This window comes from Pleurodeles waltl, chromosome 9, assembly GCF_031143425.1.
Source record: "Pleurodeles waltl isolate 20211129_DDA chromosome 9, aPleWal1.hap1.20221129, whole genome shotgun sequence".
Taxonomy (NCBI): Eukaryota; Metazoa; Chordata; class Amphibia; order Caudata; family Salamandridae; genus Pleurodeles; species Pleurodeles waltl.
Window position 1 is genome coordinate 122018020 of NC_090448.1, and position 19568 is coordinate 122037587.

Consider the following 19568-nt stretch of genomic DNA (forward strand, 5'->3'; position numbering starts at 1 on the left):
AGATGCTTGGAAAAAGGGAAGGTGTGTGTCGGTTTCTCCGGGTGCACACAGACAATGCGTTGATTCTTTTCCACGTGGAAAGGGCTTTGCGTCAGTTTCCGGCGTGAAGGCTTGAATTCTCTTCAGGGTGTAGGGTCTTTGGATGCCCAGGGACGATACAGGGCAATCCTGGGCATGCAGGACAAATAAGGCTTGGCAAGTACTTTTAAATGCCAAGTCGAAGTGGCAGTGAAACTAAAGACACAGGCCCTGCAGTGACAGGCCTGAGACATGGTTAGGGGGCTACTTATGTGGGTGGCAAAACCAGTACTGCAGGCCCACTAGTAGCATTTAATTTACAGGCCCTGGGCACATGTATTACACTTTACAAGGGACTTACAAGTAAATTAAATATGCCAGTGGGTGTAAGCCAATGTCGCCATGTTTCAGGGAGAAGGCACATGCACTTTAGCACTGTTTAGCAGTGGTAAAATGCCCTGAGTCCTAAAGCCAACAAAAAAGAGGTCAGAAAAAGAGAAGGAGGAAGGCAAAAAGTTTGGGTGTGACCCTGCAAAAAGGCAATTTCCAGCACTCACGCTCGCCAACTCAGGGTTTGGACTCGTACCTGTATTCTGACCTGCACAAGTTTCCATCAAGTCCTATTTAAGCAGCTTCCCTGCACTCACCTCCTGAGTTGCCCGGGTCTCCCATGTTTCTGTCCAGTGCAAGCTTTCTCTCTGCACTCATCTCCTGAGTCACCCGGACATTCATCACTTAGTTCCTGCGCAACGTCATCCCTGCACTTATCTACCAAGTCACCTGGAAACTATCTGGCATTCTAGTCTTCCAGGCCCTTTCTGATTTCTCAGAGATCCTGACTTTCAAGCCCGTCCAGTATCTCTTTCCATGAGCTACAATCCTACCTCTTCTCTAGCTTCTAGCAATGACCCGCCTGCTGCCTCTAAACTTCAGAAAAGTGCTCTCCAGGCTAAGTACTTGCCCCAAGGTTAGTGTGCACTAATCTTTAGTAGTCATTGCAGGTCTGTTTGTTATTCTCCATATTGTCTGCCTCTGGACCCTCTTTACAAGTCTTGGCTACTGAACTGTGCTGCTCATGGACTAGGAACTGTCTCCAGGGGGACTCCATCCCTCATCATGCCATGCACAGAATATGTCTGTGCCGAGTGCTGCAAAAAGGAGGCGGCCCACAAACACACTCAAAAGCACACCTGACAATCCCACCGTGCTGAACTTTTTTTAAATCAGCATGAGGGTTCTTGGCCCGACGGTACTATACTCTGACAAAGGGACTTCATCCCCAATCATGTCAAATGAAAGAAGGCACTCATGCAGAGTGCTTCAGGAAGGAGGGGGGCCCACCAACACACACCTGGCCATCCCGCAGCGCAGGACTTTTTGAAATTCAGGAAAGGGATTCTTGGGCCCCAGGGACCATTCTCTATCAAGAGGACTCCATCCCCCATCATGGCACATGCCAGGAGGAACATGGCAGAGTTCTGCAGGAACAAGACAGAGCCCACCAATGCGATTAAAAGCTCACCCAGCAATCCCACAGTACAGGACTTTTTTAAATTCAGTAAGTGGGTTCTTGTCCCCCAGGGACCATACCCTATTAGGAAGACTCCATCCCCCATCATGTCATGCACCATGAGGTGCCCTTCCAGAGTGCTGCAGGAAGGCGACAGGGCCCACAAACACACTCAAAAGCACACAGGCAATTCCGCAATGCTGAACTTTTTTAAATTCTGCAAGAGGGTTCTTGGTCCCAAGGGACCATACTCTATCACCCATGGTGCCACATGCCAGAAGGTGCCCATGCAGATTGCTGCAGGAAGAGTATAGGCCTACCAATGCTCTCAAAATGCACCCAGCAATCCCGCAGCATGGGACTTTTTAAAATTCAGTAAGGGGGTTATTGACCCCCAGGGACCATACTCTGTCATGGGGACTCCATCCCTCATCCTGCCATATGCCATTAGGTGCCCGTGCAGAGTGCTGCAGGAAGGAGGCAGGGCCCACCAACATGCTCAACAGGGCACCCATCAATCTGTCAGTGCAGGACGCACATGGGAAACAAACAGGCTAACCCCAGGCCAGAGGGGGCATCCTGTACCCATCAGCACCAGGAAGAGACAGGGCAGGGCCACCCTCCTTGACATTGTGTGAGGACACTTTCTAGACACATAAGAGCTCTCTATTTTGCTCAGGAACTCAAGCAGTGTTATCATCCCCTCACCTATGTACTTTTTGTCCAGGGGCTTTGAACCTAGAGTACTACAGCCCTCGTGGGTGTCCATGAGGGAGCTCTGTAAGTAGGTTGTTATTTGGTTGTTTGATCTCCACTGTCCTGCATAAGGTCCATTTTGTGTCCAGTCCCTTTATTCCATCAAGTTGCTTGGTCTCGGTGGGGCATTCCTCCACCTGCCTGACTGCAGGTCAGCCTGTGTTATCTAAAGGATTGCATTGGTCTGTTTTGGAACGATTCTCAACTATTGGTGTTAGGCCCTAGGTGCAGTAGGACCTTCCTCATGGTTTGGGGGACTTTGTTGGAGAGCCCAAGACAGCCACTTTGAGGGGGTTTATCATTTGTTTTTTGTTGTCCCTATGCCTTAGCCCCTCTACTCTGGATGACGCCAAAGGTTAGGTTAGCAGGGAGATTTCCTAACTTGGTGAAACAGTGGTTGTTTGAGGAGATTATAATGATCAGAAGAGTGGGTTGGATTGGGAACGCTCTTAAGATCCATGATGGGGATTGTATTGAAGTAAATTTTTCCAATGACAACAGGGTAGGTTTTATTTTGAAGAAGTCTCTAACTAACCAAGCCCTACCTAGTAACATTATACTGTTATCTCTTGGCTTCTTTTACAAACTCTTGAGGGGGGATTTTTGCCAGAGGGAGACTAAAATACCTCCGTAGATGGGAGCCTGATTCTAATGTAGCTCACATTCAGAGACATCTCATACCACTGAGTAATCGGTTCAAGACTTTGAGTGTGTTGAATGATCAGGACTGACTGGGGAGCTGTATCAATTATACTGTCCATGACAATTTAAAAATCATAATGAGGGATTTAACAGTCTTGAGCTGGAAATAGCAGGTGTGCAGGGGAAACTGGGTGACCCTGACTGCCTTAAAGTACTCAACAGCCATGATATCATCAGTTTACAGGAAATGTGGGATCTCAAAGGAGAGTTACATTTAGATGGTTATGTATCCTTTTTTATTGAGGGGGTTCTATCTTCGAGTGAGAGAGCTAGAGGGGGTCTAGTTACCCTCGTTCAAGTAGACTTGGATTGTAAGCTCAAAGTGATGTCTTCTAATTCCCCTTTTATTGTTAGCATTTTTTAACATTTGACCACAGTTTTAGTATTCTTTGAATCAATTTTTATAATGCTATACACGGGAGAGAAACTACTGATGTAATGGAGTAGCTTGCTAAGTTGTTTAAAGTTTTTGTTACCTCTTATCCCCTTCAACACACAGTTTAAAAGAGTACAGGGGATTTTAATCTTCACCCATGTAGTAGTGGCTATTTGTATGATTCCTTAAATTCTGAGAGGCTGGATGTTAAACAGGTGCATATTAATTAATTAACCTGCTCTGGAAAAGTACTCTAGAGCAGACTGTTGCTGTTCCAACCTTCAAATGCTCGGGGGAAAACAGAGTGTTCAATTATAGACTACATTTACATTTCTAAGAGTTTTTTTCTACTTTGGCTAGTTTTGTAATAGAATGGAATGTTCAGAGTGACCAAATCTCCTTGACTGCTATTTTCTCATGAGGAGAAAAAACAGGCAGAACATTGTGCCCTCTATAAGGTGTTGACCACTACAAGAGATAAAGAATGAAGACTCAAATGGGACAAGGTTGTCCCAGAGACCTTCAATGCCGACATGATTCACCATGGGATAAAGAGGAGGAAGAAGGTGTGGGCATGCTTAAAGAGTCGCCCTTAGGGACAGGAAGCATCAGTTGAATAACTATTTGTGGGAGGATTAGTAATGTGGAGTAATTTGAAGGACAGTGCTATGTTTTGGAGGAATTTGAACCATCCATTTTTTTAAAGAAGATTAGCTTTTCAACCAGTCACTGTACTTGCTCAGGCTTGGGTGGATCATTTTCAGCCCTCTATGACTGTGAGTGTCCTCAGTCCTTGGTCCAGCCCACCAAGGCTGTCGATAGGCTTATAATCAGATGGGAAGAAATAAAAGACAATGTATGTTAGACTTGGCATCCTTGGCGTGAGCTCCCCTAACTTTTTGCCTTTGTTTCCAAGGTTGTTGATGTGTGCTGGACTCTATTTTTCTCTGGGAACTTTAACACTGCTATCCAGTGCTAAAGTGCATGTGCTCCTATACAAAATGTGTGTCTAATTGATTCATCCATGTAGGAAGTTGGCTCTGTATAGACTATCTCAAAGTGAGAAATAGAGTGCACAGAGTCCAAGGGTTCCCCTTAGAGGTTGTTAGTAGCAAAATTAGATAATACTAATGCTCTATTTTATGGTAGTGTGGTCAAGCAGTAGGCTTATCAGATGGTAGTGTTAAGCATTTGTTGTACACACACAGGCAATAAATGAGGAACACACACTCAAAGACTTAGCTCTAGGCCAAGTGGTTTTATATAGAAAAATATATTTTCTTAATTTATTTTAGAACCACAAGATTCAAGATTTTTGGTAAGTATATAAAATGCAAGTAGTACACACAGTTTTGGTTACAATGGCAATAAGCTATTTTAAAAGTAGACACAGTGCAAAAATCAACAGTTCCTGGGAGAGGTAAGTTTGGTTAGTTTTTGCAGGTAAGTAAAGCACTTACACAGTCAGTCTCCTGGGCATAGACAGCCCAACATTGGGGATTCAAGGCAACCCCAAAGCCACAGCACCAGCAACACAGGGCCAGTCAGGTGCAGAGGTCAAAGGAGGGCACAAAACACATAGGCGCCTATGAAGAACAGGGGTGCTCTGGTTCCAGTCTGCTAGCAGGTAAGTACCTGCGTACTCAGGGAGCAGACCAGGGGTGTTTTGTAGAGCACTGGGGGGGACACACACAGGCACACAAAACACACCCTCAGGTGCACAGGGGCGGGTGGGTGCAGTGTGCAAAGTAGACGTCGAGTTTGCTGCAGGAAGCAATGGAGGGATCTGGGGGTCATTTAGGCAATGCAGACAGGGCAAGAGGGGGCTTCACGGGCCAGCCACCGATTGGGTTCGGATGAGGGCCTCCTGCTGGTCACTCCAGCACTGGTAGGTGGTTCCTCTCGGTCCTGGAGGCTGCGGGTGCAGTGCTTGGTCCAGGCGTCAGGTTCCTTTGTTACCAGGCAGTCACTGTCTGGGGGAGCCTCTGGATCCTCTATGCAGGCATTGCCATGGGGTGCAGGGAGGTCGACTCAGGGTGTCCACGTCGTTGGAGTCACCTGGGAGTCCTCTTTGCTGTCTTGGTTGTCCTGGACTCAAGTCCAGTTGTTCCTGGCCACAGAGTGACAAAGGTACTCACCCCATGTGGCCAGAAACTCATCTGGTTGTGGCAGGCTGGCAGAAACTGGTCAGCCTAGCACTAGGAGTAGGACAGGTATTCAGGGGGCATATCTAAGTTACCCTCTATGTGTATTTTTCAATAAGTCCCACACTGGCATCAGGGAAATTTCCGACGCAACCTCCGAGATGCGGATGAAGAAACAACGCGCCACCGGCTCCATGGTTGAAATTGAGCCAGTGCCTGCAGCGCAGCTGGGAGATCGGCGCTCGCAGCTGGAGAAACGACACGCTGTATCGCTAGCGGAGGCTGGTAACATCGTGACCCACCCAACGCAGTTTTGCTATCACCGTGCGGCATGATTTTCTATGTAAACCTTACTGGGTGTGGAAAAACAACACAAAGCCTGCCCCAACCCGAGTGCTGCTCGGATCAATGCATGGCTCACCTGCGGAGAGGAAAACCAACGCACGCCGACCTGACTGGAAAAGAAGAAATGATGCACGATCTCGCTTGTGGGGGAGAAATTGATGCACTGCTTCCCTTTTCAATGCACACTCGCCCGTGCTTGTTATTTTTGATGCTACCCAGGTACTTTTCAATGCTAACAGTGTTTTACCTGTTTACAAAAGATTTTAAGACTCTTTTGCTTTTAAAATTAATAACAACTTCACTTGTGTATGTTGGATTTTTGTCATTTTGGTCTTGTTTTGTTTAGATAAATATTTCCTATTTTTCTAAACCTGTGTTCTGTCATTTTGTAGTGTTTCCATTAAGTTACTGTGTGTGTTGGTACAAATACTTTGCACCCAGATCTCTTAAGTTAAGCCTGCGTGCTCGTACCTAGCGTCCAAGCTACCAAGGGGGTGAGCAGGAGTTAGCTGAGGGTGATTCTCCTTTACTCTGACTAGAGTGAGGGTCCTTACTTGGACAGGGGTTAAATTGACTGCCAACCAAAGACCCCATTTCTAACATTGGTGATCAGCGGTTGAGATTGGACTTGTATTTGTACTTGACATACAGTGATTAAGTGTATACTACTGTTTTCAGTGCAGACCACCACGTGACCACATACTACTTGTCTTGTGATTTTTGTTTTTTCTCTGTGGGGCTCTTTTTGTTCTACTTCCTTATTTTTGCTGATCCCTTGTTTGACTCTTCTTGAACTTCTTTGGGAACTTGTTTTTCTGCCTTGGGAACTTTGCACTTTGTTGACTTTTCATCATGTCCCAATCTGGAGATGCATCAGCTGGAGCTGCTTTTAACTTAGGGAAACTAGAGAGGTATACTATAGCTCAGTTGAAGCAGTTCTGTAAAGATTTTGCCTGTCCCATTAAGGGCTCCACCAAGAAGGAGGAGCTGCATAAGGCGCTGAGGGCCTGGGTGAGGTGCAATCCATTGACAATGGTAAAGTGGATGGGCCTGTTATGTCAAGGGAGAGAGTTTCCAGGGCAAGTAGCAGTGTGTCATCCAAGGGTCTGACTCCTAAAGAGGTACAGGACAGGCAGGCACAGAGAGAGTACCAATGGGAGCTGGAGAAGCTCAAGATGGAGAGGGAGAGGAGGACAGAAGGATGGCCATTGAGGAAAAGAAGATACAGCTGGCTCATGAGCTTAGCTTGAGGGACCTAGATTAGAGGAGTCCAATAGAGATGGTGGCAGCAACAGCACAGTGCAGCCTGAGAGAAGGGTAACCATTCCAAAAAACCTAGTGAAGGATTACAAAAAGGAGGATGACATATGCTTGTGGTTCAAGGGGTGTGAGTCTGCTCTCCACATGAATCTGGTCCCTGAAGCTCATTGGTGGCGGGTCTGTGGAAACACTTTAAGGTAGAGGGGAGGGATACTCTAACATCCTGAGGGGATTCTCAGGGGCTCACTTACTCTATCATGAAGGATGCCCTACTCACAAAATATGGTCTCACCCCTAAGCAGTATTAGGACAAGTTCAGATCCAATAAGAAGAAGGAATTCCAAACATGGTTGGAGTGTGTTAAGTCATTCTGTAGGTCACTGGATGGTTGGCTGAAGGGCAGTAAGGTAACAATGTATGAGGGGCTTTACAATTTGATTTCTTGAGACCACTTGTACAGTTTATGTTTTCCAGAGCTGTGCCAGCACCTAATTGAGAGCAAGCTGACTGGTCCCAGGAAGCTTGTGGAGGAAGAGGACCGCTGGGAGAGCACCAGGGTCCAAAAGAGGTATGGGGGAGACTACCTCAAGGGTGGGCAGGGTCCCTCTCAGAAGAAAGGAGGGGTAAGGGTAAACAGGGGGAGTTCTCTAAAGGGCCCCAATCTGATTCCCAGGGTAAAGATTCCCAGCCCCACAGTGAGAAGAAGCCATGGTTTTCCAAAGGGAAACCAGTGGCAGGGGGTCTCCCACATAAGAGTTATGCATATGACCAAGTGGGCGATGTGAGGGGGACCCCAAATGCCCCAAGATTACACCAGCACCCACTGGTGAGCAGTCCCAGGATTTGGCTAGTGTAGCACTTGGGGAGGAGTTGCTTCCAGGTGGGTGGGAGCCAGCTGAGATGACCCTTGTCTCACTAGGGGACAGTTAGATGGTCCAGAGAACCCTAGTGCCTGAGAACACTAAGAAGTACAGGCAGTGGGTGACCGTCAATGGACAGAGGATGGAGGCTCCGAGGCACACAGGAGCCAGTGTGACTACAGTGAGGAGTCACTTGGCGTCTGAAGAGGAGATTGATCCCCCTGTTCTTCACCAAGTAGTTGCAGTGGACAACTCAGAGTGCCTGCGTAGAGTGGGGCAGGTTTATTTTGAATGGGGGGTCTCAGGTTCCTTGAAGGTAGCTGTGAGTTCAACCATGCCTGTAGATTGTTTGCTTGGCAATGACCTTTAGGGTTCCCCTTGGAAAGAGGTGGAACACAGGCCACACACAGAGATGTTGGGCCTGCCTAGGTGGGTGTGTGTATCTAGCAGGTCAATGGCAGCCCATCATGGCGGTCAAGAGCCCCTGGAGCTTGAAACAGTGGACCAGGGGACTTCCAAAAAGAGGAAGAGCAGGGAGTGTGGGAAACCGGCCACAGAAGTTCCACAGTCCATGAGGAGGAGGAGTCTGTGGGTGATGCCACAGAACCTAAAGGGGAACTGGTGGCTGAACTGGGGTCGGTCCCTGAGCTGTCACAGTGGCAGCAGGAAGGGGGACCCACCAGGGAAGCATTCTGTGCAGGACAGAAGACATGCCCTACTCTGGAGGGTTTGCGGCAGCAGGCTACAGACCAGGTGGCTGGCAAGGAGCCAGGATCTCACCTGATCTACTGGGAGGACGACCTCCTGTATAGTGAGCCTGAGGTTCCTGAGCCTGGGTCAGCCCGTGTGCTGGTGGTAGCCCTGTGCTTCAGGGCCTTCCTATTGGAGTTGGCTCATGATGTGTCTTTAGTAGGACATTTGGGGCAGGACAAGACCTTTGTTAGGCTTGTCACCCACTTCTGCTGGCCCCTAATGCGCAGGCACTCAGATGCTCATTGTAGGTCTTGCCAAACTTGTCAGGCAAGTGGCAAGAGTTGGGGAAAATGTAAGGCTCCCCTCCAACCTTTTCCTGTTGTTAGTGCCCCGTTTGAAAGGGTTGGTATTGACATTATGGGCCTCTGAATCCCAAGAAGGCCACTGGCAACAGATTCAACCTGGTCTTGGTAGACCATGCCACCCGCTACACAGAAGCCATTCCTCTGAGGTCAATCACTTCCCCTGTGGTGGGTCGTGCATTGATGGGGGGTTTTACCTGCTACGGGGTTCCCCAAGGAAGTGGTATCTGATAGGGGTACCAACTTCATATCTACATATATGAAGTCTCTGTGGAAGGAGTGTGGAGTAACCTACAAGTTCACCACCCCTTACCACCCCCAAAGCAATTGTCTGGTTGAGAGATTCAACCACACCTTGAAGGGCATGATTATGGGCTTGTCAGAGCCCTTGAGGAGTAAGTGGGACGTCCTCTTGCCATGCTTTCTGTTCGCTTAAAGGGAGGTGCCTCAAAAGTGAACTTGGGTTTAGTCCCTTTGAGCTGATCAATGGCCACACTGTGAGGGGACCTTTAAGTCTGGTGAAGGAGGCTTTGGAGAAAGCTCATAGTAAACCCCCCCAGTATGTATTTAACTACATGCTGGCCCTGAAAAACAAGACTGCCCGCTTCAGGAGTCTCGCACAGGAAAATCTGGAAGCAAGCCAGGAGGATATGAAACAGTGGTATAACCGGAATGCCACTCTGTTCGAGTTTCAACCTGGGCAAAAAGTGTGGGTGATGGTACCAGTGGAGCCTAGGGTGCTCCAAGACAAGTGGACTGTGCTTTTTAATGTGGTGGAGCATAATAGTGAAGTCACCTATCTGGTGGACTTGCAGACTCCCAGGAACCCTTTAAGGGTCCTGCATGTTAACCGACTCAAACCACACTTTGAGCGGACTGAACTGTCCATGCTCCTTGAAACAGAAGATGAGGTGGAAGAGGAGAGTGAGCCTCTTCCTGACCTCTCTGCAGGAGAAAAATACGGGTCTGTGGAGGGAGTGATCTTCTCCCCCTCCCTGATTGCAGAGTTGCAGAGGGACTGTCGCCAGGAGTTGGGACAGTCCGCCTCACAGTTTTCCTTTATCCCAGGGGTCACACAATTGTACACACATGATGTGGCAACTGGGGACAGTACACCCATTAAACAGAATGTTTACAAGGTGACTGTCAAGGTCAGGGCTAGCATTAAGGATAAGGTATCCAAAATGTTAACCGAAGGGGTAATTGAGCATTCCAGCAGTCCTTGGGCCAGCCCTGTGGTATTGGTCCCAAAGGCTGCTGCACCTGGTACCACTCCAGAACTCTGGTTCTGTGTGGACTACCGGGGACTCAATGCGGTCAGTAAGACTGACGCATACCCAATCCTCCGACCTGATGAGCTCATAGATTGGTTGGGAGCTGCCACCTACCTCAGCAAATTTGATCTAACATCTGCCCATTGGCAGATTGCCTTGACTAAGGGGGCCAAGGGGAGGTCTGCATGTTCTACCCCAGATGGGCACTTTCAGTTTAAGGTGATGCCATTTGGGATGAAAATGCCCCTGCCACCTTTCAGAGGTTGGTCAACCAGGTGTTGGCTTGGCTGGATGAGTTTAGTGTCGCCTACCTGGATGACATTGCTGTCTTTAGTGGCACATGGGAGGGACATCTGCAACAACTCTGCAGAGTGTTGGAGGCCCTGCAAAAGGCAGGCCTCACTATTAAGGCAAGTGCCAAATAGGGCAGGGTTCTGTGGTGTACTTGGGACACCAGGTAGGGAGTGGCCTGGTGGCACTCCTAGAGCCAAAAATTTACACCATTCTGGCTTGGGAGCCTCCCAAAACCCAGACCCTTTTTAGGCCTCACTTGCTACTATAGGAGGTTATTCAAGGTATATGGTACCATTGTTACCCCTTTGACTGATGTGACTTCTAAGAAGCAACCAAAAAAGATGTTCTGGACAGAGGCTTGCCAGACCGCTTTTGATGCCCTGAAGGCTGCCATGTGCACAGCACCTGTGTTGAAGGCACCTGACTACTCAAAGGAGTTTGTTGTGCAAATAGGTACCTCAGAGCATGGTATTGGAGTAGTACTCTCACAGCTTAATGAAGAGGGCCTAGATCAACCTGTAGCCTTCATTAGCAGGAGGTTACTACCCAGGGAACGTAGGAGGAGTGCCATAGAACTTGAAGCTTTTGCTGTGGTCTGGGCTCTGAAGAAGCCAAGACCCTACTTGTGTGGGATTCACTTCCGTGTTCAGACTGACCACAGGCCCCTCAGATGGTTAATGCGATGAGGGGTGAGAATCCAAAACTGTTGAGGTGGTCCATTTCCCTACAGGGGATGGACTTTATGGTGTAACACTGCCCTGGTACAAAACACGCCAATGCTGATGGTCTGTCCAGATTCTTCCGCCTTAGTGATGAGAACTCCCATGAGGTTAGGTAGTTGCTCCCCACTTTCAGCTGGGGGTGACACGTGTTAGACTTGGCATCCTTGCCGTGGTCTCCCCTAACTTTTTGCTTCTCTTTCCCAGGTTGTTGATGTGCGCTGGACTCTGATTTTGCTCTTGTTATTACTCTGGGCACTTTACCACTGCTATCCAGTGCTAAAGTGCAAGTGCACCTATATAAAATGTGTATGTAATTGGTTTATCCATGATTGCCATTTCTTATTTACTGGTAAGTCCCTAGTATGGTGCACTAGATGTGCCCACAGCCTGTAAATCAAATGCTACTAGTGAGCCTGCAGCACTGGTTGTGCCACCCACAATAGTAGCTCTGTAAACATGGCTCAGACCTGCCACTGCAGTGTCTGTGTGTGCAGTTTTAAACTGCCAATTCAACTTGGCAAGTGTACCCACTTACCAGGCCTAAACCTTCCCATTTCTTACATGTAAAACACCCCTAAGGTAGGCCCTAGGTAGCCCCCTGGGCAGGGTGCAGTGTATGTTGAAGGTAGGACATATAGGGGGTCATTACAACCCTGGCGGTACAAGACCGCCAGGGCTGTAATGACGGAAGCACCGCCAACAGGCTGGCGGTGCTTCCCAGGTCATTATGACCCCTGCAGAAGCGCCACGGTCGCACCGCCGGGGCCGGCGGTTTCCCGCCACAATGGCCCCAGTGGTAGTAATCCGATTACGAGTCCCCCTACCGCCAGCCTTTTCCTGGCGGTTTGAACCGCCAGGAAAAGGCTGGCGGTACAGGGAGTCGCGGGCCCCCTGACAGGACCCCCTGCAGCTTTACACTGTCTGCAACTGCACCCGTCGCACGGCCGCAACACCGCCGGCTCCATTTGGAGCCAGCTCCTGTGTTGCGGCCGAGATCCCTGCTGGGCCGGCGGGCAGAAACCAGGTTTCCGCCCTCCGGCCCAGCGGGGATCTCAAAATGTCCGTGGCGGGGGTGCGGCCGCACTGGCGGCCGCCCGGCGGTCCGATCTTGGCGGCCGGCTGAAGCCGCCCGTCAAGGTCGTAATGAGGGCCATAGTAATATGTTCTACACGTCCTAACAGTGAAATACTGCTATATTCGGTTTTCACTGTTGCAAGGCCTATCCCTCTAATAGGTTAACATGGGAGCTGCCTTTAAGTATGATTGAAGAGTTGATTCCCTTTGGGAGCAGAAAGACATGTGGAGTTTGGGGTCTCTGAGCTCACAATTTAAAAATACATCTTTTAGTCAAATTGATTTTCAGATTGTGTGTTTAAAAATGCCACTTTTAGAAAGTGAGCATTTTCTTGCTGAAACCATTCTGTGACTCTGCCTGTTTGTGGATTCCCTGTCTGGGTCAGTTTGACAGTTGGGCTGCTTGCACCTCTCTCTAGACAGTGACACAAAGGGAGCTGGGGTGTAGCCTGCATTTCCTGATGAGCCATCTGTGCTAGGAGGGTAGGGAGGAGTGGTCACTCACTCCTGAAAGGGCTGTGCCTGCCCTCACACAATGCAGTCTCCAACCCCCTGGTGTGTGTCACCTGGCCTGGACTGAGCAAGGCAGGATTTCACAAACAAGAGAGACCTTCCTTTGAAAATAAGTCTTCTTCAAAGGGCAAAATGAGTATAAGAAGGGAACCCAAAACCACAGACTTTAGATCACTTCTGGACATCAAGAGGAACCTCTGCCTGGAAAAGAGCTGAAGAGCTAAGGAAAAGTGCTACCCTGCCTTTGACTGTGCTTTATGGAGCTATCCTGCAGTTGCTACTTCTGCCTGGTAAAAGGGGACAAAGACTTGACTTTGTTGTGCATTCCTGCTTGTGAAGAAATCTCCCAAGGCTTGTCCTGAGCTTGCCTCCTGTTATTGAAGTCTCAGGGCCATCAAAGACTTCCCCTGCCAGCACCTGGACTCTGCTGATACTCCTGCCCGGCCAAGTGGTATCCTATCCAGTTCCTTGGGCCTTGACAGGTGAAGCTGGCAGACCAAGGCCTATATTCATACTCTGTTTGCGCCGGATATGCGTCATTATTTCCGTGTAAACTCCATATTTATACTTTGGTGCTGGACGGGTCTAGATATAGAGTTTGAGTCATTTTTTGCACGTGAAAACCTACCTTGCGCTAATGACATGCAAGGTAGGCGTTCCCGTGCAAAAAATGACTCTAAGGCATGAGTGCCTTATTTATCCTCTGGCGTCAAAACATGGCGCCCAGCCGGATTTGCGCCATTTTTTAACTCCTGGGTCAGGGCATTGAACGGAACGTCATTCCATAAATAAGGCGCTCTGGCTGGTGTGTTGGAATGGCATTAGCCGGCGGTAAACTTTTTGACGCAAATCTGCCCTAGCGCTGATTTGCGTCACAAAGTAGAAATATGGGCCTAAGATCGAAAATCCACGCACAGACCTCTGTGCGGGGAAATTTCTGACACAACCTCCGAGACGTGGCTGAAGAAACGACGCATCGCCGGTTCCATGGATGAAATTGACCCAGTGCTTGCAGCGCAGCTGGGAGATCAACGCTTGCGGCTGGAGTCACATCGCAAAAGGAGGTTGGTAATGTTGTGACCCAACACAGTGTGGTCTTGCTATCACCGTGCAGCAGGATTTTGGACGCAAACATTGCTTGCTGTGGATCAGCGACTCAACGCTTACCAGGACCCAAGTGCTGCCGGGATTTACGCATTGCTCTCCTGCGGAGAGAAAAACTGACGCACGCTGACCCAACCCTAGAAGGAGAAACGACACACGATCTCGCTTGCGGGTGAGAAATCGACACACAGCTTACCTTTTTCTACACACACTTGCCCGTGCGTGTTATTTTTGATGCTACCTAGGTTCTTTTCAATGCTAACAGTGTTTTACCTGTTTATAAAAGTATTAAGACTCTTTTGCTTTTAAAATTAATAACTTGACTTGTATATGTTGGAATTTTGTCGTTTTGGTCTTGTTTTGTTTAGATAAATATTTCCTATTTTTCTAAACCTGTGTTGTGTCATTTTGTAGTGTTTACATTAAGTTACTGTGTGTGTTGGTACAAATACTTTACACCTAGAACTCTGAAGTTAAGCCTGCCTGCTCGTGCCAAGCTACCAAGGTGCTGAGCGGGGGTTAGCTGAGGGTGATTCTCTTTTACACTGACTAGAGTGAGGGTCCTTGCTTGGACAGGGGGGTAACCTGACTGCCAACCAAAGACCCCATTTCTAACAATGTACAAAAAGAGGGATGAAGAGAGCTTATAGGTACAACACATGTGCTTCTAACTAGACTAAATATCACAACATGGGTATGCCGTTACATTTATAGAAAAGATGAAGAATGCAAAAATTGATGCGGTTCAGGTGCAATGTACCAGGAAGGGTCTGGTCCCTCGGGAGCAAGAGCCCTCACACATCCAGAATTTTATGGCAATTGTTTAGGACCAGTTTTTCTAATCTACACAGTGGTTGGCATCTAACCGTATGTATTTCCATAGATTGCCAATCACAAGTCACCAAAATTTGGTGTAGGTTAATACCTTACTATTTTTATGAGGACTGACCTGTGAAACAGGGAAAACAACATCAGTAATGCAGCTTGCATTTATCACAAGTCAGTCACTCCTCTGACAAGAGGTGTAACATCACTAGTGTTGCACTCACATGTCACCATAGGTGTACATGCATCAAACAAGGTGAATCCTTAAAAGTATAGTAACACCCACCTAAAAATGCACTTCTGACATAACAATCAGAAACTATATTGCACAGATCGCAAGCACTGTTTCAAAGAGGCTTAACTCACCCCATTTGGGTATTAAGCTAATGGTGTCCCGGGTGACTTGTTAAAGTCTTTAGTGGAGCTGTGGGCTCTAGATGTCACTCTGCATGTTTACGTAGCTAACCGCAGTCCACTACCTGAAAACTGGTGACAGTCAGTGAATAAGGAACGAGCAAGAAGTGACTCTACCTGGTATAGGCCAAAATCTCTTGTGGATCTAGAAGTTAAAATCACAGGGAGAGTTATCCTGGAGAGACTGACTAGTTGACCAATTAGACAAATATTTGACCCAGCCTTCAATATGGGTTCAGGTGTGGCAGGGGAACGGTGGAGCTGAATTTAAATGTTATCTCTTAATCTCCAAATACACAAAGCTTAGAAAGGGTTTGGTTTGTCTGGCTTTCATGGACCTTAGCTCAGCCTTTGACATGGTTAACAGAAATAAGCTCTTTGCTAAGCTGGGATCCATGAAGGTTGACGCAGCTCTGGTCATCTTTTTGAGGGATCTCCATACTGGCCTGACAGGTGTGGCTAGGTATGGGACTGATGGGGAATACTCCCCGCTTTTTAATCTAAAAAGAGGTCTGCAACAGGGTTGGACCCTCGCCCCTGTTTTATTTATTATGTATTTCAATCATTTGTAAAGGGAGTGTTGTCCAATAGGGGCTTAGATAAGCCCAGTGCAGATGGTGGACATATTACTGTGCTCTTATATGCCGACCATGCATTACTAATTGCCCGCACAGCCAGAAGCCTTCGGTGGTTTTTAGGTCTATTTAATACTTTTATGAGCGATATGGATCGGTCCACTAATTTTCAAAAATCACATGTCATGGCAGTTATCCCTAAGAGTACAAAAACAGCTAGTTTTTCAGCCCAGGGTCAGATCTTAAGCAAAGGGGAAACACGTCCCTACTTGGGATTTTACATAATTTTTGCCTTAGTTGGCAATGACTGATCAAGAAAAATGCAGGGTGCTAAAGAGGGTTATTCTGGCCTGAATGATTTTGTTAGTCGTCTTGGGCGCAGGCTTTTAAAACCAATGATAGATGCCTATAAGGCCACATGTATCCCGATGACACCATTTGGGACTGAGATCAGGGGTTACAAGCATTTGATGGCATCCAGGTAACAGAAGACACGTTTTTGAGGGGAGTTTTGTCTGTGCTGCATGTGCACATGTGCTATACATTAAGAACTGGGCATGAATTTTATCACAGATTTTATTAGACTTCATCCTCTTTTACTCTATTGCTCAGTTTGGTACTAGATCTAAACAATTATTCTCTGGACTGTATGCTCTTGCATACTGCAGTTCATACAACGTGCCTCTACTATATATAATCCACCTTGAAAGATTTAGGGAGGCCAGACTTATTTTCTGAACCGCAGGGCATCGGAAACAAAGAAATTACCTGGGTCAAGCAGGCACTCTCCCATTGGGTGGCAGCCGAATGGGAGTCCTCTGCTTTATCCAAGCAATCAATGCATACTTACATAATGATAAAATCTGTGAGTGGTATTAGAAATGTCCAAACATAATCGCCATTCGTTACCTTATTTTAGACTGGACATTTTTAAGTAGCTTTTGCTTTCACCTGGATTCTGGCATGAACCATTTTATCCGCCTTCTTGTACTTGTGATAATCTATCATTGTGCAACCCCATGCACTTAGTGCTCATTTGTCTCAGATTCACTTCCCTTTGGTTTAAGTACATAAGGCCCCTTTTGTTGCCCATGATTTTTTGAGAGATTAGACCTGCATTTTTATTCTTGCAACTTTTGTCCACATCTAAAAGTGTTTTTGTGTATCAAGGTTTATGGCTGGTGTTTTTAGTCTCTAGTTTTTTTTTTTTGCACCTTTTCTGACCACACGTATCAATCCTGTTTGGTGCCTTACCAGATAGTTTGCTTTTACACCAAGCACTTTGTTCAAGGTTGTTGGTGGCATATTACCTCTTTGAGGTCTTACTCTCTATTCTTTTTAAAACGCGTTCTTGGTTTTTTATTATGTTTTGATTTTAAATAATATCACCTTGACGTTTCTTTTTTACTACAAGGTATACTTGTATGATTTCTGTAAAATATAGAATAAAGTTATGATGAAGTTGTTTACATTAAAATAATTAACATATTCTTCCAACACATTACTAAGGGCATTTTGGTGTTTTTACAGACTTTTTAAACAGTCTTATTCTATGCTGAATACGAGAGAATATTCTATATCTGCAGACATAATACATCTTCCCTATGAAGGAGCAGGAGAACAAGGCTTTATGAAGACTCTGAAGATTTTGGTGGTCTGAAACGGTATTGTTAAGAAAAATGCTCTCTGTAATACGTTAAAGGATATTCCATGGCCTGTCAGAGTTGCATGACCCTATAAAGGGCTATTTGCCTTGTTCCTATGTATGGCCACAGAATTTCATAGTGATTTACAACATCCTTATAAAATATGGTAGAGGGTATTTTATTGCATATTTAATTAACTTCAAAGAGTTACAATGAATATGATTGTGTGGGAAATCTTTCATTATACGACAGTAACATTTCTTATCCTTAATTAGCAGTACCAGTACCTCAGTAATTTAAGACTACATTTTAAACACTCTTTAATCTCTAAAACAATGGACATAGGGGGTCATTATGACCCTGGTGGTCACTCAACTGCCAGGGTCATGGTCGGACTGCCGTCAAAGTGGCGGTCTGGCAAACACATTATGACCGTGGCAGAGCCGCCATGGTCAAACCGCCGACACCGCCAGGCTGCCGCCAGCCTGCAGCCTTGCGGTCCCGGCGGTTGTGATCCGCCAGGGCAGTATGAGTCCCCATCCGACAGCCTATCCATGGTGGTAAACACTGCCATGGAAAGGCTGGCGGCATGGGAGACTCGGGGGGCCCTATGCACAGCCCCATCGCGCATTCGACTGCCCCAATTGCGGGCAGTGGAATGCCAGATGGGTGCTGCTGCACCCGCTGCAGTGCCACATTGCCACCAGCTCCATTAGGAGCCGGCTGCAATGTTAAGGCCCGGTTGCCCGCTGGCCCATTGGGAAAGCCATAATAGGGCCGGCGAGATTCAGGCCGCCTGGTGGGATGGCATTGGCAGGCGGTCATAATGAGGGCCATAATCTCCCCAAATACCAGTTATATCACACAAGCTAGCTTTTTCACTGCAGAATTGTGCTTGTTCTTGTGTAACAATTTTGCAACCCAGCAAAGGACATAAGCATTGATAACTGACATTTCTTGACCCAAAATGTCTGACTCTGTATACATCACTTTACTTTTCTGTCCTTCAAATCATGGTCCTGTTATGATAAAATGTCCTTTGCTTCTTTAAGTTTAGCCCTGCTGCCATGTTTTCCCGTGTCATGGTCCTACACTAAATGTACTGGTTTCTGATTTCACCTTGGTATCTGCTCCTGATGATAAAGATGCTGTTGGTGTTTTCTGCCAATGTGATGGCCAAGAAGATGGCGGGTCATGCTAAACTTCATCTAATCTCTTCCTCATACTACTGACTTACAATGCACAAACCAAATTCGCATAGCCTATGTCGTACATGATCTACCATGGTGGGATTGGCTACATTGTGAATGCACGTGGAAAGGTACATTTACAGTGCCATACATTTTTAAACAGAAAAGATTACTAACAATCTCTGTGGAAAAACTCCAATCAAATGCAACAAAATGCAATGTATTAGCAATAATCCTTTAGAACTATTTAGACCAATCAAAACTCTTATCCTGCACAGTCCTTTGGAGACAGGCTTCTTAAAATACGAGTATGTTATTTTAAGGAGTAAAGCACATTATATCTTTGTGTGTAAATGGAAAGCAAAAACAGGTTTCTTCGCTGACTCATCTATAGCTGTTTTATCGTGGTTGATCAGTTTATATTTCGACTAACAGCACACAATGCAGGTATCAAAAAACAGAAAGCAGGTACCTTAGGAGTAGCAGCGTTGAATGGCAACAGTGCGGACGTGACAAAAAGCAGCAGTCCCAACGTGTGCCCCTCCATTTTCCAATGAAGGTCTCTTGCTGCAGATTCTGCTATTTTGTTTAATAAATCAACAATTGACTTACATGTATAAATACTGTTTAAACATTAATCTCACTGTTTGCAGGACATTGATTTCAGTGATGTACAATGAGTTGTTGCCCTCACTCCGGAAGCCCGTGGTTTATGTCAATATCAGTAAATACCATGATTCTTTGTAAATACTGATGGCCTTAAATACTGTTTACGTGAGCATTCCTGTAAAAATAGTACAATTGATTGGCCCTGCGGAGGTACCGGTGAGAAGGGCTATGAGGTGAGCATGTCACAACAGTGAATCTACGAGATATTTACAAAAGTCTACCATGATGGGTTTCTTTAGGAA

At 46.8% G+C, this 19568-nt stretch overlaps 1 protein-coding gene across 4 annotated transcripts in view; it reads right to left on the reverse strand.

Annotated features, from left to right (window-relative positions):
* Positions 1-19231, reverse strand: part of LOC138259001 (inter-alpha-trypsin inhibitor heavy chain H4-like) — a 536359-nt gene extending 517128 nt beyond the window's left edge. For all 4 annotated transcript variants that reach the window (XM_069206377.1, XM_069206375.1, XM_069206376.1 and 1 more), the window contains exon 1: positions 19130-19231. In XM_069206377.1, coding sequence (XP_069062478.1) covers positions 19130-19204 — 75 coding nt within the window. In that variant the 5' untranslated portion in view covers positions 19205-19231. The remainder of the gene's footprint in view (positions 1-19129) is intronic.
* Between the last annotated feature and the right edge of the window lie 337 nt (positions 19232-19568).